Source organism: Nycticebus coucang, chromosome 10 (assembly GCF_027406575.1).
Source record: "Nycticebus coucang isolate mNycCou1 chromosome 10, mNycCou1.pri, whole genome shotgun sequence".
Lineage (NCBI taxonomy): Eukaryota > Metazoa > Chordata > Mammalia > Primates > Lorisidae > Nycticebus > Nycticebus coucang.
The window spans coordinates 85,450,025-85,473,546 of record NC_069789.1 but is presented as its reverse complement, the minus strand read 5'-3'; the positions used below and the strand labels follow the sequence as shown (position 1 = coordinate 85,473,546).

Below are 23,522 nucleotides of genomic sequence, written 5' to 3'. Positions count from 1 at the left end.
TGGTGTGTACAAACTCACTTTGGGATTAGCAAAACCAAGACTGGAACACAAGAAATTGGGTTCTCATGAGGAAAGCTTCCATTATGTAATTGGCAAACGGTTTCAAAATATATACTCATGTCTATTGCTCTCCAGGAATTCCTGCCACCCTCTCTCAAACTGTGTGAGTATGTAGATTAGGCTAAGAAGAGTTTAATCGGCCCTAGAATAATCAAAGAGCACCTATAATTTAGAGATATTTGTGTGAAAGGACATATTTCTTTTGAGGAAATGATGATTCATAAAAGCAGGACCCAAGTCATGTAGGTGAGCTGGGATAGGTTACAAAGGGTCGAATTGGAAAGATACTTTAGACTTGGGTGGATTTTCAGGAAGTGTAAAATCCAGATAAGGGCAACATTATGAGCAGAATCCCAGGGATTTTTAGATCCCTAGGATCATTAGAAAAGGAGAAATTTTGAGGTGGTGCCTGTGGCTCAACGAAGTAGGGTGTCAGCCCCATATGCCAGAGGTGGCGGGTTCAAACCCAGCCCCGGCCAAAAAAAAAAAAGAAAAGAAAAGGAGAAATTTTAACCCATCTCCTGCAGGGCTCCAGCCCAGACAAAAAGAATCTTCCTTCTCAGAGAAAGAAAAATCTGAGAAAAAATATTTCGCTTTCTCTGAAGTTAGAAGAACATCTTCTGAAAGCCTGATTTATGTGTATATTAGCGTTTTATTGCTGTGTTATAATTTTAGTTCAAATGTAGCAGCTTAAACCAGTACACATGTGTAGTGTCACTGTTTCTGATGGTCAGAAGCATAGGCCAGCCTTTGACAGTTTCTCAGCGAGGCTGCAGGTGAGGTGTCAGCAGGGATGGCTTGTCATCTGAAGCTTGACTCTGGGTGTGGGCAATCCACTTCTAAGTTCACATGGTTGTGTGTATTTGCTTCCAAAAGACACTCAAACTGGGGACTTCAGTTTGCTTGTGGATGTTTCCTAGAAAGTAAAATTACAATTATGCACTGCACGTTTCAATGAAGCACTATCCCATAAGATTGCCTGACTGTATTGTTAGTATACATTTTCTATGTTGACATACACAAACCCTACTATTGGTTTACGATTGCTTATAGTGTTCAGTACCGGCTGTGTGTATTTCATTTTATTCAAGGCAATCTTTTGGAAAAGGTTATATAATGTACATTGAATTATAAAACTAATTTTTAAAATAATAATTTTTACATGACTAGACCATTTAAAAGGGCATTACTGTTACTCTGTGTAAAGAGTTTATTCTTTTAAAGCAGTTTTAGGTTCACAGAAAAATTACAAGGAAGCTACAAAAATTTTCCCATATAGCCCCCGTTAGTAGCATTCCAGGGTGGTACCTTGGTTACAACTGATGAACCTACATGAACACGTTTTAACCACATCAGATTTACACTTTATATCAGGGTTCATTCTTGATGTTGTATATTCTATGGGTTTGGACAAAATGTGTAATGAAAATATCATACAAAGTATTTTCGCTGCCCTAAAATTCCTTCATGTTCTGCCTACTCATCACCACCCTCCACATCCCTGCTGCCCCAAACCCCTGGCAAACTGATGTTTTTATTTTCTCCATAATTTTGCCTTTTTAAGAATGTCATATAGTTGGGATCATATGGTATATAGACTTTTCAGATAGGCTTTTTTTCCTTAGTAAAACATATTGAAGGTCCCACCATATTTTCTCAAGGCTTGGTATCTCATTTCCTTTTATCATTGGATAATATCCCATTGTCTGAATATACAACAGTTCATGGATCCATTTATCTGTTGAAGGACATCTCGATTGCTTCCAAGTTTGGCAATTATTAATAAAGCTGCTATAAATGTCTATGTTCAGGTTTTTATATGGAATATGTTTTTAACTTTTTGAACAAATACCAAGAGTGTGACTTTGGATCACATGGTTAAGAGTATGGTTAGGTTTGTAAGACCGTATTATTTTTAAGCCAAAAAATATACTTTGGTAAAGAGCAATCATCTCAGATTCTCTCTTCTTTGCTTCTCTTTCTTTTCTTTTCTCTTTTTGTCATAAATCTGTATTTTCCTATTTACTTTAAAAAAACTAATCATATGAACACATAACATCTGAGTCAGAGAAAAATCATGAACCTACACATTGTGTTCCTATATAGTTCTCTATCCAAGGCAACAATCTTTAAACTGAGAACTTATCTTTTGCATTAAAAACATTTGCTGTCATGCTATTATTGTGGACATAAGTTGGAGTTCAGCCTCTAACTCATAGATTAATCATAAAGATGCACACATCCACATCCATGATTAACATGCTTGCCAGGCTTTGCTACCATGCTTTTCTGAAGAAAAGGATCAAATAGTTTTTAAAAGGGAGTAATTAATGAATAATGTCTATGTGGTTTGGCTTGGAATGTTTCAGGAATTACAAACAGAAACCTGCAAATTTATGTAGATATAGACTAGTTTATTCACCTTGGTTGTCTCTGCCAGCCCCGGTTCTTCAGGTTACTATTTCCCAAAGTGCGGTGTGCGCAAAGAAATAATCCACGGAGAAAGATCAACCATTGCCTGTTACTAAATAACTCATAATTTTCTCTTTGTAATTTGTGTACCTGAGTGACATGCGGGGTTAATGCCATCTCAGACTGACCTGCCTCAGCTACCTGTCCTCTTTAGATACCATCTTAACACTTATGTGTTTGTGACACAAAAATGTCTTTAGCCTTACAACACTGTTCTTGAAAAGGTGCTCTCCAGCCTAAACCATTAAGTCAAGTGCATATATGTATGTGTTACCTTCCATTACTCAGGGAGAATTCATTCTAGACAAGGGATTTTAGTTGAGAGAGGAGGGATGTGGTAAAAAGGAAAGCAACTTTTCTATAAAAATTTATTCCATTACTTATAATAACGCCCAGAGAATTTCCGGAAGGAAGGGACTGTGTTTTCCATTTAGGAGATGTAAGGACTCAGATATGAAGATGTTTCTTCTTGGTTATATTGCAGGTTAGAGATAGAGCTGGGGCCGGATTGTGAGGCCTCTGAGTACCAGTGCAGGGACAGGAAGTCCGTGCATAGCTTAGTATCTTGGTGTTTCTTCCTTCCTATAATCAGGACTGAGTCTGGTGTTGGTAACAGGATCATTCCATCTCTATTATCTGTTGTTCTGCTCTGTGCTTCATTATTCCCTGGGACCCTCATTGCTGCTGCTTTACCAATTCCTATCATGCATCAATTATTCAGAGCTCCAATTTGAAACGCTGTCTCTTTCCCTTCATCCTTCACCTGGATTGAGTCCCAACACCTTGCCAGGCCTCTCTTCTGCTCAGTCCCATGTAGAATCTTTAGATTACCTCCTTTTGGATAGCCTCAAGAAATGAAAGGGTCCTTCCTTTCTTTTGCTTAGGGACTGCATTTTAAAGCATTTGTATATTCTTTGGCTCCTCATCTTTTCTTTTTATCAAAGGGTTCCCTTTTAATGCTCCTGGGTGATGGGAAATACTTTCCCTTGCTGCTGGGAAAGGCACTCTGGAAATGAAATATGCATTGAATAGCTAATCATTTGATCATCTTCTTCCCCAAAGCAGTTTAGCAAATTAATGTTGAATTTTTTTTTTGTTTCTGCCTGTTTTTTCTTTTTTTTTTTTTTAAGTAAGGAAAGAATTATAGCTGCTCAATTGTTCCCTAGGTTTCTTGCCCAACTTTCTTTCCCAGAATGATTTGTCCATAAAAAAAGAGAGATGGAGGAAAATTCACTGGAGAGGATTCTGATTCCCTTGGCAGATGGCAAATAGCTGGGTGGAGGGCAAGTCTGCCTTGAGAGGCACAGTGGGCTATTTAGTCTTTTCAATCATTCCCCCACCCCACCCTACCCCCCCCAGCCCCATTCCCCCATCCCCCGCATGGATTTACAGAGAAAAAAGGAAAAGGCCATGACATGGTCTTTTTATGGAGGTTATTTTCAAGGCTTAATGGAGTGTCACTAAGACTATTCTGGAATAGCCTTTGTTGAAACATTATAGTGTCAGAGATTGCTCTTAGGAATACATTCTGGGAACCAGTTGGGTGGCAGCTTTCAGTCAAAAGCTAGGAACAGGTGCAACAAGCTTCGGAGGACTCTGGGTCAAAGTCTACCTCCAAGGAACAGGCTCAGTTCAAAACAATGACTTCAAAGCAATGACTTTCCAGTTACTTATTACAGAGTTTGAAATTCCACCATAAGGAATTATTTTATTCAAGTCTTGACAATCCTCAGAGTTCTCTTTAAAATAATAAATTACTATATGCTAGAAACAAATGTTTTAAGTCTTTATCAATTATTTATACAAAAGTATTCCCTTGGGGACCTTGATAATTCAAAAAACAGACCAGGGCCCTGCCTAGTATAGAGGCATCTAGAAGTTAGGGGAACATGAGAAGTAGACAAGGTGGTAATGAAAAGAGGAATGAGTGAAAAATATTACCTACTTCCCAATTTTGCTCAAAGCCGACCCTGTCAGGATAGTCTGTGTTCATGGCAGCTGGTGGAGAAAGCACACAAAATAAAAACAAACCAGTATTTCCAGTGTTCTGTCACTTTGCCAGCCTCCCAAGGAGACAGACACTGTTGACAGATTTGACCATAAGCTCTGGTTGGAATGCCTCTCAGGCCCAGGTCTGTGTGTAGCCATAGATGTGGAGGCAGAGGAAGACTAGTGTTCAAAGTGGCAACCAGCCCAATGTCTAAACCCCAGTTTCTCACTTTTGGCTGCATTGTTCAGTCTCGACACACTATTTTAGTACAGTCCCTTCACTTCTTTGGCCCTTAATTTCTGCATAAGTAAAGGAGCCATTCATGTTGTGAGGCTGTGGAGTGTTAGGGAGAGCAAAAGAACAGAAGGCAATCATACTCCAAATCTGATGTCAACCAAGAACTGACAAATTCTGGGATGAGAAGATGATAGCAACAACATGAAGCTGCTGGTGGAGAGTCCAGAACATTTCTAAGGAAAGGAAGCCAAGGAGAGTGAGGAAGAGAGAGTCCCAAAGGAGCCACGCATGTGTTTTATGTTCTACTTACGTCTGCATGGGAATTTAAGACCCATTCAAAGTGCTGGCTTGCAAATCCTGAGGACCTCCACTTACCCACAGTTTATGTCTAGCCTGCTGTCTTCTTGCCCTATAGGTACTGTTCTAGGGGTAACATGGTTGGAAGCTCATGCCCATTACACTTCATTACATGATTGTTTTGTTCCTCACTTAACTCCACATGTTTCACAATTCCCCAGGCTGAGCCAATGAATGTGACTGTGGAAGTGATTCCCAAATTAATGGTTTAATTGGTATCCAGAGATGAATAACTGGAAGGAAGGGAGTCAGCAGTACAGTCATTTGTAGGGCTCCACTGATCATTCCTCATTAGGGAAGGCCCCACGTGAAGATGGTTACTGCCTTTGCAAATGGTGTGTGTGTGTGTGTGTGTGTGTGTGTGTGTGTGTGTGTAAAGTGGGGGATGTATACACAGCTGACCCTCGAACAACAGGGAATTAGGGGCACCGATACCCATGCACAATCAGAAATTTGAATATAACTTTTGAGATCCCCCAAATGTAACTACTAATAGCCTGCTATTGACTGAAATCTTTGCCAATAACATAATCAATTAACATATATGTTGTATATATATTATATATTGTATTCCTACAATAAAGTAAGTGAGAGGAAAGAAAATGTTAAGAATATCAGAGGAAGAGAAAATACTCATTATGTGGAAGTGGATCATTATGAAGGTCTCCATCCTCATCATCTTCATATTGAGTATGATGAGGAGGAGGAGGAGAAAGAGAAAGAAAGATTAGTCTTGCTGTCTCAGGGGTAGCAAAGGCAGCAGGGAAATCCTTGTATAAGTGGACCTGGACAGTTCGAATCTGTGCTATTCAAGGGCCAACTGTGTGTGTGTATGTATATACATAGATACATGTTGCTTCCAATGGGCGATTATGATTCTCAGGCAAGTGCTAGGACACACATTCTCTGTGTATTACTCAGCAGTTGAATTGTTTTGGCTCATTCTTTGGTATTCCACACATTTTATAATCTATATTAAAATAATGGGTTCTGAAACTTGGTGGGACAAGGCTTTTGAAAGGGAGCACTTTTGGCTGTATGATATAAATCTGTTTCTTTTTAGAAGGACAGGGGGCATTTGGACAAGCCTTCTAGTATTACAGCCAGGCCTGGTAAAAACTGTAGCCAGAATTAGAAACAAGTAAAGAAAATCACCCAGTACTGGGGCCACCAAAGTCTAAGTCTAAACTTACAAATAGGTCACATTCTAGGAAGATATGAACATGTCCTGACAGGGCTACTTTGAAGAGCCCAACTCTGCACTGTTACTTAAATAAAGGGACAGGGAAACTTCCCTTTTCCCAGGATACAGAAATGGAAGTAAAAGTGTGCTTGGTGCAATAATTCACCATTTTGTTGTCATGTGAGGGAAGAATCAGAATTACAGCTGAGCTTTCTTTATTTCCCTTGGATGAGAATCTTCAGAGGAGAAGGACTTGAATTAATTTTTCCTTCCCAGTGGGTATGGTCCTTCAGTAAAACAACTTACAGTACCAACATTGGTCAGAAGAAATGCATTTGGCATTTAACCTGGCTCATGTCCAATTGAGCAGAGATGAAGCCAGGGTGCAGAGGAGGTAGAATGGGGAGCCAGCATGGAGACTTGTTTTTCTTTGTGTTGTTTTGGAGAAACAGCAAAGCAAAGCTCTCTAAGGATGAATGCTATTATTGTTGTCACATTCGGTTTTGCAGTTGATGGTGGGAAGATTAATGAGGATTCTGTCTCGTCCAGTCCACTCTACATTCTGTACATCCTACTGGCGTCTGCTGCCAAGTCCAGAGCGTGCATTCCTTCTTATCCCACACCCTCTTATTTCAATAAGAATCAATAAAACAGTGGGGGAAGAGAGAGAAATCAGATCCTTTTTTTTTTTTGCTATTTAAACATAAAGAGCTGTTTCTAGAGAAACCACTGGGATTGCTATTAGTCAATGGTGGCACATCTTGGATAAATGAATTGCAATATTTTCTTTGACTAAACAACTGAAAAGTTGGGACATTAGGCAAAAAAAAAAAAAGAAAAAAGAAAGAAAGAAAAAGAAAAATTTTGCACTGGGCAAAAAAGATTATGAGAAACTCCTGGGTTCCCTATCATATCCTGCCTATTCTTGGGTATTCTGTAATCCCACCCCAATACCACCATTACCTCATCTAGGAAACTCAATACCATATTAAAGCTGGAAAGGCCCTTTGATAGAACCAAGTTCAACCCTGTAATTTTACAAATTTATAGACAGAAGACCAAGTTGGTTAAGAGAGTTGCCCAAGGTCCTAAAGGTCAGCAGGGGCAAGCCAAGACCAGAACCCAAGTTACATGGCCTCGGTCTACTGGTTTCTGTTACACCATGCTGTTTCTTGAAAAGCATAATACAAATACCAGTTTTTAGGAAATGAATCTAGATTCCAGATAAAGGTCATAGTCAGACTTTTCTAAATGCCTAAGGGAGGATGGAGCATTGACTTTAGAAAAGTTCATGAACTGATGTCACCCTGATGTTAAGCCTGTATCAAACCTCTCTTTGATTTGCTCTCTTTAATTTGCTTCTTTATTTTATATCACAATCACAGTGTTATAGAAGTCTTAGAATAGGCGGCACCTGTGGCTCAAGGAGTAGGGCACTGGTCCCATATGCTGGAGGTGGTGCGTTCAAACCCAGCCCCGGCCAAAAACCACACACACAAAAAAAAAAAGAAGTCTTAGAATATCCCATCATGTTTTTTCCTTGGTTCAGTTTTCTCATCTCTCATATGAGGATTTGCCTTGAATTATCTGTAAGGTCTATTTTAGTTTTAATAAGCTCTGGTTGCTCTAAAATTGTTGCTAAGTATTTTCTCTTCCCCTGGCTTCCCATTATTATTAGTAAATGAGGTCTTTACTCCGTAACTTTCCACCAACAATTACATGGGAGAAGCTAAGGTTTCACAACTGATTGTGACTGACTCTAGAATATTATCACTGCCTCTCCTGAAGTTCTTCCTAGGTGGCTCAGACCCTCGGAGGACCCCTGGACCAAAGCGTCAGGGCAACTATAGCAGAGCAGCAGGACATAACCCACTTGTCCCAGAAGAACTACCCAGCTTCCCAAATGGGACTTGGGCTGGAAGCTATTCCAACATCTCAGTAGTGGCCTCAAGAATTAGACAACTACGTGAAGTCCCAGACTTGACATACTCTGATGGACAACTCATGAAAAGATGGCAGAAAAGGGTGTCTATTATCTGGCGTCAGCCTTACTTGCAGTGTTCATCTCTAACCACTGAAAGATGTAGGAAGACTTTGGGAACCTTCCCCTAAGTCTATTTACAGATATAGAGGTTGACTCTTTTCAATGTAGAATTCTCTAAAATGTATTGTTGGAATTTAAGAGATATACACATACTAAATTTTATTCAGCTCATGGTGGTAGAGGAAGTGATATTTTTATCCATGTCTTGAGATTGCTACCTTTCCCTGTGTTCTCTCTCTAAAGAGACTTGGAGATAACTTTCCAGAACATCTCTTTAGCCTTTCTAAATTCTATTCATTCATTGAGATCAAATCAAATCCAATGATAAAAATTTCTATAAAACCATGAATTGATGATAACACATGATTTAATAATTTTTCTCTCTTTAGCTGTGTCAAAGCTTCCTCAGAACAGGGGAAATGTCTCATGCTTTTGACCTACCTTGTGACTTCTACACAATAATTTTTGTTTAATCTAGTAAAACATAATGATGAAGCAATAGCACTAGTTTCCAATGAACTTGCACCCTCAAGGCCAGATGTGACACTCTAGCCCCACAAGTGCAGCTCCTCAATCTTATTAAAATTATAAAATTTAAATTCAATCCAAATGACAAGCCAATTAAAAACATTCAGTGGGGAAAAGATTCCCTATTTAACAAATGGTGCTGGGTAAACTGGCTGGCAACCTGTAGAAGACTGAAACTGGACCCACACCTCTCACCATTAACTAAGATAGACTCTCACTGGATTAAAGATTTAAACCTAAGACATGAAACTATAAAAATACTAGAAGAGAGTGCAGGAAAAACCCTTGAAGAAATTGGGTTGGGCAAGTTTTTTATGAGAAGGACCCCCCGGGCAATTGAAGCTGCTTCAAAAATACACTATTGGGAATTGATCAAACTAAAAAGCTTCTGCACAGCCAAGAACACAGTAAGTAAAGCAAGCAAACAGCCCTCAGAATGGGAGAAGATATTTGCAGGTTATGTCTCCGACAAAGGTTTAATAACCAGAATCCACAGAGAACTCAAACGCATTGGCAAGAAAAGAACAAGGGATCCCATTGCAGGCTGGGCAAGGGACTTGAAGAGAAACTTCTCTGAAGAAGACAGGTGCACGGCCTTCAGACTTATGAAAACATGCTCATGATCTTTAATCATCAGAGAAATGGAAATCAAAACTACTTTGAGATATCATCTAACTCCAGTGAGACTAGCCTATATCACAAAATCCCAAGACCAGAGATGTTGGCGTGAATGTGGAGAAAAGGGAACACTTTTGCACTGCTGGTGGGAATGCAAATTAATACATTCCTTTTGGAAAGAGATATGGAGAACACTTAGAGATCTAAAAATAGATCTGCCATTCAATCCTGTAATCCCTCTACTGGGCATATACCCAGAAGACCAAAAATCACACCAAAACAAAGATATTTGTACCAGAATGTTTATTGCAGCCCAATTCATAATTGCTAAGTCATGGAAAAAGCCCAAGTGCCCATCGATCCACGAATGGATTAATAAATTGTGGTATATGTACACCATGGAATATTATGCAGGCTTAAAAAAAGATGGAGACTTTACCTCTTTCATGTTTACATGGATGGAGCCTGAACATATTCTTCTTAGTAAAGTGTCTCAAGAATGGAAGAAAAAGTACCCAATGTACTCACCCTTATCATGAAACTAATGTAGGACCTTCACATGAAAGCTATAACCCAGTTACAACCTAAGAATAGGGAGAAGGGGGAAAGGGAGGGAGGGGGGAGGTAGGTGGAGGGAGGCGAATTAATGGGATTACACCTGCGGTGCATCTTACAAGGGTGTATGTGAATCCTAGTAAATGTGGAATGTAAAGGTCTTAGCAAAATAACTAAGAAAATGCTATGAAAGCTATGTTAACTAGTGTGATGAAAATGTGTCAAACGATCTATGAACCAAGTGTATGGTGCCCCATGATCATATTAATGTACACAGCTATGATTTAATAAAAAGAAAAAAAAAAAAAAGGCTACACTCAAGGATCTAAAAGGCCACATGTGCCCCCAAGGCTATAGGTTCCCTACCCCTTCTTGTCCTGTAAAATTTACTGACCTATCTTTCAGGTAACATATATCCAGATATTTATGGGGGCTGAGTTTCCCTCCTAGTGAGCATCAGGAACTTGAAACTTAGGCTAAGCACAGTGGTTCATGTGTGTGATCCCAGCACTCTGGGAGGGTGAGGCAGGTGGATTGCTTGAACTCAAGAGTTCAAGACTTGCTTGAGCAAGAGGGAAACCCTGCTTCTACTGGAAAAAAAAAAAAAAAAGAACTTCTTGAAACTTCAAAGCATCACAGATGCTGAGAAAATCGACTGCAGTCCTACACAATCAAAATCCCCAAGGGATGTAGTGCGGGTATTTATTTATTTTATTTATTTATTTTATTTCACTTTATTTTTTTGGAGACAGTCTCACTCAGTCACCCTGGGGTTGAGTGCCCTGATGTCATTGTTCACAGCAACCTCAAACTCCTGGGTTCAAGTGATTCTCTTGCCTCAGCCTCCCCAGTACCTGGGACTACTACAGATGCCCACCACAATGTCCAGCTATTTTTTTTAGAGACGAGGGGTCTCACTCTTGCTCAGGCTGGTCTTGAACTCCTGAGCTCAGACACTCCACCTGCCTAGGCCTCCCAGAGTGCTGGGATTACAGGTGTGAGCCACCGCACCCAGCCCTACTGGTGAGTCTACTGCACACCTATGGGTAAGAAAGCCTGCCTCCTGGAAAATGCTCTTTTAAGGAACTGCACCAACAGAGGCTTTTCAGGTACTGGCCTCACTCACATACCCACTCAACAAAGGAAAAACGCTCATCATCACTGCAGGATGTTGCTGGCATGATGCCTGTATGCTCACGGGCAGGTCTTGTGAATGAGGAGGAGGATGGCCTAGGGTTAACATACATTTTGAACAAAGATTCCTCAGTTGAAAACATGTTTTTTAAACCCTTGAACATAATGACATTGGGAGTGAGGACCAGAGGAAAGAGAGTAGAAGCTTTTAAGAGAAGTGGAAGGGCACAGCGCAAAGCCAGAATTGTGGCTGTGTGACCATCTACAGTGCTGGATTTTTAAGGACCTATTGACTTAAAACTCTCTCATGAAAAACTCAATCCTTTGGCTTAGAACTTTGTCTTTTGTTAAAATGGAAATACCTGTGAATCACATCTGAGTGGGTTTATGGTATTCTTACCTGAGAACACATTGTGATGGGTTGGGGAAAGAGCTGGAAACAGCCATGGAAGGTAAGGAGATGTTGCCAAAGGAGGAGGCAGCCTTGGCCGGGCATCTCCAATAGCCGCAGCTGGACAAATACAGTCACTTTGATTTGCTATCATTTAAAAGAAAACTGCACACAACTAAGATGGACTATGAGATAGACTGTGCTTTCCCCCCGCCTGCCCGGCTGAGGAGCTCACCCCAGCCTCTGCACTGGGAGAAAGCACCAGGAAAGCAAGCTCGTCTCCTGGGAGATGGCCCGGTGGTATGGGCTGGCCCTGAGAGTGAAGGCTCTGAGCTCCAGCCCCAGGATTTTCCTCTGACTCGCTGTGTGGCCTCCAGCCAGTCTCCAGGCAGCTTTAGTTTCCTTGTATGTCAAACCAAGACAAATACCTCACTTCCCACCTCTCTGGGGCATTGTAAGCCTTCACTTCTGCCGCTTTCAGTAACATGTGTCCAAAGACCATAAGAAGAAAGCTTGAGAGAAGCTTTAAGACCAATTCTTTTTACTATTAGCATCATCATGATATTGGAGCTTGTGCAGCCTTGGGTAGAGAGGAGGAGGAATGGGGAGGTGGGGAGATGGAGAACATGACACCTTCCTTTGGAGGAGCAGTGTTTGTAGTGGAAGAGAAGCACAAAAGGGGGTTTGGGGTTGGGGTGCAAGGGAGAGAAGTCTGCAATTGGTACCAGATGCCATCAGAAGCTAACGACCTGACAAACTTTGTCCTCATAAAACAAATTCCTTAAAAAGGAAGCAAATGGAAATATAAGCTAGTGAAAGAATTTGCAGCAGCTGCCCTCAAACCATTTCTCACTTCATAAACAGGTCTGGGTTTGGTCCTTTTTGGGTCCTTTTTTTTTTGGTCTTGGTCTTATTTCATGCCACTTTCTCTCTTGTGTGCTCCCCCATCGCCCCCCCTCCGCCTTGCTGCCAAGGCTCCATGGGTAGTTTGTGGAACCCCATCTTGGTGGAGGGGAGCTCATATGGAGTATTTGTTTTGTGTCTTAGCACCTGTTTGTCCTCAATGATAATGCAAGTTCATTGGGTGAGGTTACTCAAAAACAGCACGTGCTCTTCCCCATTAATTTCTCTGCAATAAACTGACATGAACCAGAATTTCAATGACTCTCTGCCTGCCAGTACTTCCTATTCAACACGCCGAAGAAGAAAAGGTTATGTTCTGGACATCCAGGGCATGTAGGATCCATGGAGCTGGGAGTTCTTCAGCATCACTAGTGAGGCATTCTGATCTCATCCCATAAAGGAAGATCAGGTTTTAGGTCCCATATCCACATATGTTAATACGTTCTCAGAGGCAAAGATTTATTTTCTGTATTGCATAAGCAATTATCAGGATTGGACTTGGGGAATTCATGCTGACTCACTAACAACCCCTGACTTACATATTTCTCCCTCCATCAGGTGCCATGGTGGACACTGCATCATCACAGGAAATAGCCGGGGCTCCAAGGAGTACAAAAGTTTCCTTTACAACACTCACCTCTAACCTCTCCATCCCATTTCTAACAAGTGTAGATGAAACGAATGAGAGCGTCATGGCCTATGATTTAAATCACATGGTTGGAAGGTCACGGGCAGCAACTTTAGCATATTCTGTTCAAACCTGCCATTATAGGGCTAGAGGTTTTTTAATCAACTCTGAATTAGTTCAAGGCAGTATGTGTACAATCAATGACATTTTATTCTCCACTTTTTTGTATTGTTGCCCAGCTCTTTGATAAAGTCATTGACAACTAACACCATGCAAGGGCAAACAGAGCACATTAATGATGACAAGACCCACAGTAGTTATTTTGACTTAATTAGCACCACTGGCAATAACATCAAAGACAAGAAAATAAGCCAGGTGTCGTGGTTCACGCCTGTAATCTGGGAAGCCAAGGTGGGTGGATCACTTGAGCTCAGGACTTCAGGACCGGTCTGAGCAAGAATGAAACCCCTCTCTATTAAAAATAGAAAAATTAGCCATTCATTGTTGTGGGTGCCTATAGTCCCAGCTATTTGGGAGGCTGAGGCAGGAGGATCACTTAAGCCCAAGAGTTTGAGGTTGCTCTGAGCTATGATGCCCTGGCACTCTAACAAGGGTGACAGAATCTCAACAAGAAGAAGAAAGAAAAAGAAAATACCATGTTAGTCTTCCCCAAAGGCACTGTTCTTGCTAACCAGCCCTGAGACTGATGTCTCACAGACAGTAATTACTCAGGAAATATTTATTAATAAATGAGTGGGGCAAGATGGTTGAAACATTGTTTGATAATGATATTTTTGTGTTTCAGATCCCCATCTGTCACTGTAAAATTTAACAACTTTCCCATTTTGATAGCCTTTGACTTACTCTGCTGTCTATAACATAAACAAACTTAATTCAGCAAACTTATTTTTGTGTTTACTACAGCAAGGTGTATAGTGAATGTAAAGTGGATAAGAGTCAGTATTTCTCTTCAGGAAGCCATAATCTAGTTGGGATATTCATCATTTAGGAGACACTGACACCAATTCCCTTGTGGGTAAAAGGGTGAATAAATCAAGTAATTAAAGAAGAAGAAAATGCTATAATATAAGATAGAGTGAAAGAAATGTTAGAAGGGAGCTGTATTTAGAATTTCACTGGAGGTTCAAAGGAGGAAGAGATCTGAAGGGGCTACTTGGAGAAGGAAGGTGTCTTAGTGTGCTTTGTGTTCCCATAAAAGAATACCTGAGACTGAGTAATTTATAAAGAAGAGAGATTTAGTTAACTTCTGGTTGTGCAGGCTGGGAAGGACAAGAGGCATGGTGCAGACATCTGCTCATCTTCAAGTAGCCATGTGCAAAGGGGAAAACCCAAGGGCGTCTTGGAGTATACCAACCCTTTATTTCAGGAACTGATCCATTTCAGCCAGACTAATTCAGTCTCATGAGCGTGAGAGTGTACTCTGTACTGTGAGAACAGTACCAAGCCATTCATGAGGGATCCACCCCAGGACCCCAACACCTCCCATCAAGCCTCCACACCTCCTAACACCACCCTACCGGGGATCAAGTTTTAACATGTTCTGATGGGGACAGCCCATATCCAGACCACAGCATCCTGAACTGTCCCTGCCAAATTTATGTCCTTCTCCTATACAAGATATCCATCCCAATAAACCCCAAAGGCTTAACTTGGTCTAGCACTAACTTAAAAGTCCAAAGTCCAACATCTCATCTGAGATTCAAGGCAAACTACTTCCATCTACAACTCCATAAAATATAAAACAAGTTATTGACTTCCACGATAAAATGGAATAACAAACACTGGGTAAACATTTCTATTCCAAAAAGAAAACACAGACCTGGAGAAAGGAATGAAAGTCTGAAACCCAGAAGTGCAGATGTTAAATCTTAAAGCTCCAGAATAATCCCTCACTCTGCCTGCCACCCACTGGGCACAGGAGGGGATTTACCTCTCCTTAAATGAAACCTCACCTCAAGGCTTTCCTTGGCATAGCCCATGTGGCTGCTGTCATGGGCTGGAGTTGACTGCTTGCGGCTTCTCCAGGCTGAAGGAGCATGTTGCCAGTGGCTCTACAGTCCTGGTATCCTGGCAGCAGCCCCAGCTCCTGGGGCTCCACCAGGTATCACTCTAGTAGGTGCTCTCTGTGGTGGGTCTTCCCTTGCAGCAGGTTTCTCCTGGGATCTCAGGCTTTTTGGTACATCCTCTGAAATCTAGGGAGAAGATGCTAAGTTTGCAGGGCTCTGGAATTCTGCGCACCTGCAGTGTTAACCCACAGGAGCATGGGCCTGTCTGAGGCTTACTGCTTATGCTCTCTGGAGCTGCACACGGCCATACCTGCAGCTGCTTGAGTCATAGCTACTGGAGTGGTAGGTGGGGAGCAGCCTTCCAAGGCAGCAGAGCCTGGGCCAATCCCCTGAAATCATTCTGTCCTGTAATGAGGTGTGGGGCAAAGTGGCCCCTCATGCAGAGTGGGCCAGCAGGTCAGAGGTCACGTGCAGAGTGGAGTCAGATCCCCAGACTGGGCAGACCTGTGGTGCAGAGCGCCTGTTTAGGATGGAGCAGGTCAGTCGGGCAGGGTACAGATGCACATGAAGGGCCACACACAGGTCAGATAGGGTATGGCCCCCAGGCAGCCTGTGCAGATAAAAGAGAGTCCATGCCATGTGGACTGCCCACAAGCAAAGGCCGAACTGTATGGGCTTTCACCCCATTCAGGGCCTCTCAGGCAAGGGCATCAATAGCAGCAATCCAGCTGCCCTGGTTGTGGGCACATAGGGCCATCAGCACCTGCTCCGGTGGCCTAGGATAGCTTAGTCCCCAGCAGCAAGTGCTGGGCCGATGGTCTCTGCTCTGCCCAGGGCCCCCAGAGCCTGTGGTGACAGTAGTTTATATAATATGCCTACAGGCCATATGTGGGCACTAGGATTTCCCACTGCTGCCCCACCTGGCAAAGGCAAGGGGGAGGCATCAGTCACAGATCTGAGCACTGGGCAATAGCAGCGTTCCAGGACCTCCAGACCTTTGATGAGAAGGGCAGTCCCAAAGATCCCTGAAATGCCTCAGGGCCTCTTCCCCATTGTCCTACAGAATAGCACCTGGCTCCATCCCATCAGTACTAATCTCTTCTCCAGTAGGTTGATCAGCCATGACCTTGGGTTCTTCTCCTGAGAAGGCTCTTTCATTCCCTATCAGATGGCCATGTTGTGAATTTTGCTAGACCTTTGCAATCTGCTATTCTTTTCTATAGATACTGAAAGCAGTTAGAAGTAACCACACAGCAGCCTGAGTACTTTGCTGCTTAGAAACTTCTTCTGCTGGATATGCTATTGTCTAAGTTTGCCTTCCATGAAGCTCTAGGGCAGCAAGTTATTTGCTAGGGTGTGACAAGAGTGACTTTTGCCCCAGTTCCCAATACCTTGTTCTTGGATTTCACCTGAGAGTTTATCAGAATGGCCTTTGCTGTCCATATATTTATTAGTGTTTTAGTCAGGACCACCAATCTCTATGAGGTTCCAAACCTACCCTTTTTGTCTTCTGAGCACTCAGCAGAATTGGCCTTGATGATCTGTTCACAGCTATCACTGTTTATGTGTATTATGCCACATGGTTCCAAGTGTGTAGAAAAGGTGATGAGTTCAATAAATGTAATTTTTGGAGAAAAATAGTTCTCTCTAGTTTAGGGGCACGTCCCAGGGAGCCGCAGAGTCATCGCTGCTGCCTGTCAGTTCCCAGCCAGTCCTAAGATGCTTCTGTTTCTGTCACCCCAGCTGTGTCCACCGGCCCTGTGGGGAGCAGGGCAGCTGTGCGTCATTGCTGCTTGATCATGCTGATGTGGTGAACTGTACCTCTAGTGGCCCAGGTCACATGAAGTGTGCTCTCACCTGTCAAAGGGGATTTGCCCTTCAGACCAGCAGCGGGCAGTTCCTCAGGCCTCTACAGGTGAGTTGACAGCACTGGTTATGCTTCCATGTCCAAACTCCTGGGGAGGGAAGCTATCCCTGCTCTTCTCCGTGGCTGGATAGGGGAAGGGCAGATGTTTGAAAAATTGTTTGAAAGGAAGGCAGGAGGGCTCTGGCAAGCAGAGAGAAGCATGGGCTAACAGAAACACAAGGCATAGAAAAGCAGGTGCAATGCTGACTTCAGAGTGTGTTTCTGTCCAGGGAGGCAGTAAGCGGGAGCTTATTCTGTTCTTCTCCCTTGTTTTTGTCATCCTGGGAGAAATTGGGCTCTCTACATTTGCCTTCGTGATGAGACTACTGCAGTTTAGACTTGTTCATAATTCACAGGCAAGATACGTTGCAATTAACTTATCTGTGGTTCATTGTCCGTCCTTTTCCCCAACCTTCCTTCCAGAAAGGCTGGAGAAACAGGACTGAATTTGCTAAATTGCTAAAGTGCTAAATCTGTCACTGAGGCAGAAATTCCATCATGATTCTAGCTTTGGTGAAAGTTTCCAAATTTCTGCAGGCCCCATTCCAAATTTCTACAGAATCATTTTTAGAATTTCAGGGTAATTTGAAGGTAGTAGAAATATATTGATTAAGAGTTCGATTGGGAGACATATCTACATAAAATTTCAGCTTCACTATGTATTCGGTGTATAAATTTGGATCAAGGCAAACACAATTAACTTCTTTAAATCTGTTTTGTAAAATAATTGTAAAATAATCTGTAAAATAGAAGGACTTATATCATTGAGTTATTATGCAGTCTGATTGGGAATAATTTAAATGCCTCTAGCAATATGATAGGCACATAGCACTGCATTAAGCTGCTATTATTTTGCGCATGACGACATATTCTCAACTAAGAATTTGTTTTCCATTTTTCCTGTAGAGAGTTTACAATACCCCACAGAGGAATTTTAAACCCAAACTCAACCGTTAGAAATCATGACCACATTATGAGTTAGAGAAAGGATGCACTAGGGAAAAAATGATGCCGTCTGGGTGCTGTGGCTCATGTCTGTAATCTTGGTACTCTGGGAGGCTGAGGTGGGTAGGCTGCATCAGTTCAGGAGTTCAAGACCAGCCTGAGTAAGAATAAGACCCTGTCTTTACTAAAAGTAGAAAAATTATCTGGGTGTTATGGCAGGAATCCCAGCTACTTGAAGTATGACTTTGACGTAGGCTGACATCAAGGCACTCTAGTTTGGGCAAGAGAGTGAGATGCTGTCTCAAAAAAAGAAGTTATCATAATAATAATGATGATAGTGCTTGAGGAGAGAACCAGAACTATGTATCAAGAGGAAAGCATGGACACACAATTGTTTATCAGGAAGATTGGAATTTCTTTTTTTCATTTTGTGCCAATTGATTGTTTACCAGGTTGCAAACCTAATGGAGAATTTTGCTCTCTTAGAGATGATTGAAGTTTAACAACTCGATCTTTGGTTCAGATCCTGTAGGTTCTGCTGAGAGAGAGACAACTTTATTGTGCTTTGAAGCACCAGCTTTGTGGTCTATAATTCTTTAGTCAGGTAGGCAGAGTTCTTATCTTTTGTTCTTCACCCATCTTAACTCAGAGAAAGATATGGCCACCTAGAAATGAGATAGAATGGAAAAATATCCAAAGAATAGGTTTCCCTAAAAAAAACAAGAGCGTCAGGCTCATGACTGACAACAAGATACTTCTCAGAAAGAGGTAGCTACAATTCCTGGCATAGGATCACTCATGGTGAAGCAGGTGAAATTGTTGTTGTGCTCATGAAGGCAGTGGGGAGGATGCTGGGATGGATGGCAGTGCACAACTCCAAGGCAGGGCCCAGGCTAACTCCTGTAAGGAAAGGAAATAAGCAAGAAGTCCCAGTCCTTTCTGCTCAGTTTCATTGCTATGAAGTATTGCCATCAGCTAAATCATCAACCCCAAAGTGCTTAAGGCAGACAGCTGGCCAGCCTCAATGAAATGAGTGACCATATGGATGTAGGCTCCCACAGGGAGTTAGTTTTGTCCTATAGACAAAACTCTGATAGACCTTCTTCATGTGCTGCTGTGGAAATTTTAGGGTGCATCAGAGTTGATCTTCCAGTCAAAATATATTCATGGTTCCAGAGTCTGTGTGACAAAGTCTCCCCTCTTCTTAACGTACCTCTTGGGAGCCTACAAGCTCTTCTAACACCAGATGGCCTTTCTAGGAAAACCTGTATGTGGGGTTGGTGGTCATATGTGGCTTTGCCCTTTTTGCTATTCAGCTCATGATTGAAAAGGCTGAAAATGGAGATAAGGGTTCTTTCTGGGACTGCATTGATCTCTTCTTGGATTTCATTACTCTGTTCAGAAAACTCATGGTGATCTTGGCTATGAATGAGAAGGATAAGAAGAAAGAGAAGAAATGAAATGACCATTCAGCCTTTCCCAATTTGACTTCCTCTCCCTTCACCCCCCATTTGTTTTTTGTACACCTTACAGGTGGCATGTTCCGTGATAATGAAAAGCATCAGAAAAAAAGAGAGAGAATGAAAAAGAATGAAAAAGAAATGCAGGGACTGAATCCACTTATGTGATAGGTGAAGAAGGAGAGAGAGGAAAAGACAATGTTTGCAATGCATTAAAATCAGAAGCAAATTCACAACAAAATAAACAATACATAACAAAGCCGGGGGGAAAAAACAGGCAATATATGCAGAGTTTGAGAGATACACTTTCAATGATAGTGGCTTGTTGCAGTTTGAGCCAGATGTCCAGGCCATGATAAGAGTGTAAGGGGCAGAATCTGGGTTTGGAGGAGAAAAGGGAGAGCTCACCCTTTGCCAAACACATGGCAGAGTCAGCAACAGAGTTCCCCAGCTGGCTGAATGCTGCTGTCACCCGAGGCTGGCCCCATGAAGGAAATTATTCAATCCCGGCTCGTGATCACAAGACAGTGGGGATATTTGCTTTTTGTTGACATAAGAACTGAAACTAAACAGAAAAATGTGTCTGGCGTTGAATTGGGTCCTTCTGGCAGGCCACAGGGAAACATTGGGAAGCAGGCAGAAGCCGTTAGCCAGGAGTCAGTTTCAGGGGTGACAGGTGCCTTCAGCAGCCATTTTACCCTTGGCTTTGCTGCCTCTTTGGTGTCCTGGCAGGACACCTTGGTCAGCCATAGAAATACCCTCTCTATCTTTGACCTTTGGTAAACCAGTGGCTGGAATGATGACTGCACTTTTCCCAGACAAGCCATGAGCCCCCAGGTCTCAGGCCCTGCTTATTCCATTCCCCTCACCCTAGCAACCTTATGTCCCACCTGTTCCTGTGCTGCTGGAAGGTCCTGATCATCTTTCAAAGGCCAGTTCCGGTGTTACCTACTCTGTGAAACCTCCCCTAAATGCTTTCTCTCTCTGCCCAAAGATGGCAGTCCCTCCTCCAGCTCCCAGGGTGCTGTTGTTCTGACAGGTAGTATATTTTTGCATGTTTATAGTTTCTTTCTTCTTGATCCCAGTTTTCTACTTCTTTTCTTTTATTGTTTACATTGTTTATATTGCTTTCTCTTCAATCATTAGAGAAGGGGAGAAACTATAACAGATAAAAATGTAGCTCTAGAATTTCCTTCTTTACTTTCTTTCCTGCCTTCCTCTCCCCCTTTCTCCTTTCCATTCTTCCTCCCTTGGACATTTTCTGAGCCACTGTTTCAGCACACAGTTGGCTCCTCTGGTAGATTTCGAGCTCCTTGAGGGCACCTGGGTTAGTACAGCTGCTCAGTAAATATCTCTTCAGTTGATCAGTAGCCACGTGTACCAGGGCTACCCTGCAGAAGTGACAGGCCCCAGGAAGCTCCTCAAATCTCTTGTATTTAACCACAAAGTTTGGAAAGTACATCGTATGCTGTTCTCAGGTACACTGCACTGTTCTCGGTAGAGGTAGTTATTTTCAATAGCATTATCAGTTGGCTTATTATTAATAATAGGGATGCCAGCAGGAAGCAGATGATGTGTTCAAAAGTAGGTAATTTGAGAGAATTTAATACATGAGTCACAAAAAAGTTTTTAGATAGGCTGTTATTTCACTCCAAGAAACATAGTAGACAGTGTCCTTCCTGAGTTATCTGTACAAGTGTCAACTTGTTTGGCTTATCGGTGTTTCTGGGAGGGTTTTGTTTGTTTCTGTCTGAACAGATTTTATGTTTCTTGATTTTTATGTATCTCAAAACTTTCATAAGGGATTACTCATAAAGGGTGGGGTATAGAAAAATCACAAGGAGATGGGGCAGTATCCCAGGGGTAGAAGCTCGGTTATCATTCCTGGGTCTGCAAGGTAGGAACAGAAGCACAGTCAGAAGGAGCAGATGCTGGACTGGGCTCCCAAAGGACGTGGCCCACCCACAATACCCCTACGAGGGAATAGGGACAGTCAGCATACTGGCTTCCCTCTGGTGTATCCTTCTCTGGTCTGCCACTGTGTCTCAGGGGCTGAACCCAAGCACACATAAGCAGCATGAAACCCACAGAGCCAGGGTCCCTGGCACAGATCAGGGTGAAGTGTGGAGAATGGAGCTGGAGCTGTGAGTGGCAGGCAGCCGGAAGAATTGGCCCAGAGGAGTCTTGCCCCTGAATGATTCCCTTCTACTCACAGGCTTCTATCATCAGCATTGTACTTGAGTGTTGTGAGACTATATACTATTAAAACAATGAGGCATAAAGTGGGAGAAAGATAAGGTAATTGTACCTGTTTTGAATATTTGTATAAATAATTACTGGGATTCTTCCAAAGCCTGGAAACTATTCTGATGAGCCTCTTTATGTGACTTTGACTGAAGCAAATTCTCTGTTTCTAGAAGGAAATTCTACTCACATGTTCTTCTGGCCACTGGGACCGGGATGTGAGCTGCATGCCTCTCGACTGTGGTGTTCCTGACCCATCTTTGGTGAACTATGCAACCTTCTCCTGCTCAGAAGGAACTGGCTTTCTGAAACGCTGTTCCATCACTTGTGTCCTACCAGCCAAGCTGCAAGGTACTATGTGGCCAACTAGGAGTTGCATGCAAGTTCTCTTCAGTGCCTTACTCTTTGGGAGTACTTTAGGGCTGTTTCTTTCACTCCATCACCCTTTCTATTCCCTCCACTGTGTCAATGTCCTGTGAAAACACCAATAAAGTCCCAAAGGGCAAAACCATTCTTTGTCTCCAACTTCCTGGAAGGATACATGGCTCAGAATCTCATTAATGAAAGAATCTTAGACTTCCCTCTGTGTTTGTCTTATTGTGTGTGCCCCAAAGTCAAGTCAACTAGAACAGTTGTCCCGATAATATTAATAATCAAGCTATCATGTACATTTTAAATGATAATATTTACAACCACCGTGAGTTATGTGTGGTTAGCCCTATTGACAGATGAGAACACTGTCTCTGACCATGGTGCTAGTCAGAGCTGAAGATGGGGTACAACCTGCTCTACCTGACCCCCACACCTCCTATTCGTCTCAGCAGGCTTCTCAGACTCTGGTGTGCCTAACAGCTTCTCAGGAAGCTTGCTGTAAATGCCAATGACTGAGCTTTAGTCAGAGATTCCAGTTTAGTAGGTCTGGGGTGGGCTAATGATATTATGGTGAGCAGCCCATGGAATGCATTTAGAGAAATCATGAATTATACTGAGGCATCCATGCAGTACTTTAGTAGAGAACTATCCATCCAAACTGCTTGGATTCAAACCCTGACTCTGCCCCTTACTAGCTCAGGCAAGTTACTGAACCCCAGTTTCCCCATCTGTGCAAAAGGGACTAACAATAGGATCTCTTTCATAGGGCTGTTTGAGGTTTGATGTTTACATGAGTTAATACATGTAAAATGCTTAGAGCAGGGCATGTAACATGAACTGGCATGTAAGAAGCACTGTAAAAGTGTCATCTATTATTATTTTAATGCTTTTCTTGACATTGTCACTGCTATATTTGTATTATTTTCAGTCAAGAAGGGAAGTAATGATTTGGTTGATAGCACTTTTTTCATTCAGGACAAGAAAGATTTCTGCATGGAAGACCATATTGGATTCTCTGTAGGTAAAAAACATAGACAAACATTTGATGTGAGATTTTTGAGACACTGCTCAAGAAAAAATAGCATAACTTTTGAAGAATACCAAGATGTTGGTAGATTTTCATTCTTTCTGGTATTATTATCTTTGTGGACTGTGTTCTGAGCATCCTGTGTGTCTCTTTCCTGGATTCAGGACTGAGCCCGTGGCTGACCTGTCTAGAAGATGGGCTCTGGTCTCTCCCTGAAGTCTACTGCAAGCTGGAGTGTGACGTTCCTCCTGTTATTCCAAACGCCAACTTGCTCCTGCCTCACTGTCTCCGAGGCTACCATGACGTGGGTACTGTCTGCAGATATGAATGCAAACCAGGATACTACGTGGCAGAAAGCTCAGAGAGTAAAGTCAGGAAGTAAGTGGATGGTCTCCACCCTCGCAGGCCTGCCTTACCGTGTCTGTCTTTTTGTGTGAAGTC

The 23,522-nt window shown here is 42.4% G+C and overlaps 1 protein-coding gene across 1 annotated transcript in view; it reads left to right on the top strand.

The window, feature by feature from the left end:
* Positions 1-23,522, top strand: part of PAPPA2 (pappalysin 2) — a 300,676-nt gene that overhangs the window by 201,386 nt on the left and 75,768 nt on the right. Inside the window, exons 14-16 of the mRNA XM_053607820.1 lie at positions 16,871-17,042; positions 21,856-22,033; positions 23,246-23,459. Coding sequence (XP_053463795.1) covers positions 16,871-17,042; positions 21,856-22,033; positions 23,246-23,459 — 564 coding nt within the window. The remainder of the gene's footprint in view (positions 1-16,870; positions 17,043-21,855; positions 22,034-23,245; positions 23,460-23,522) is intronic.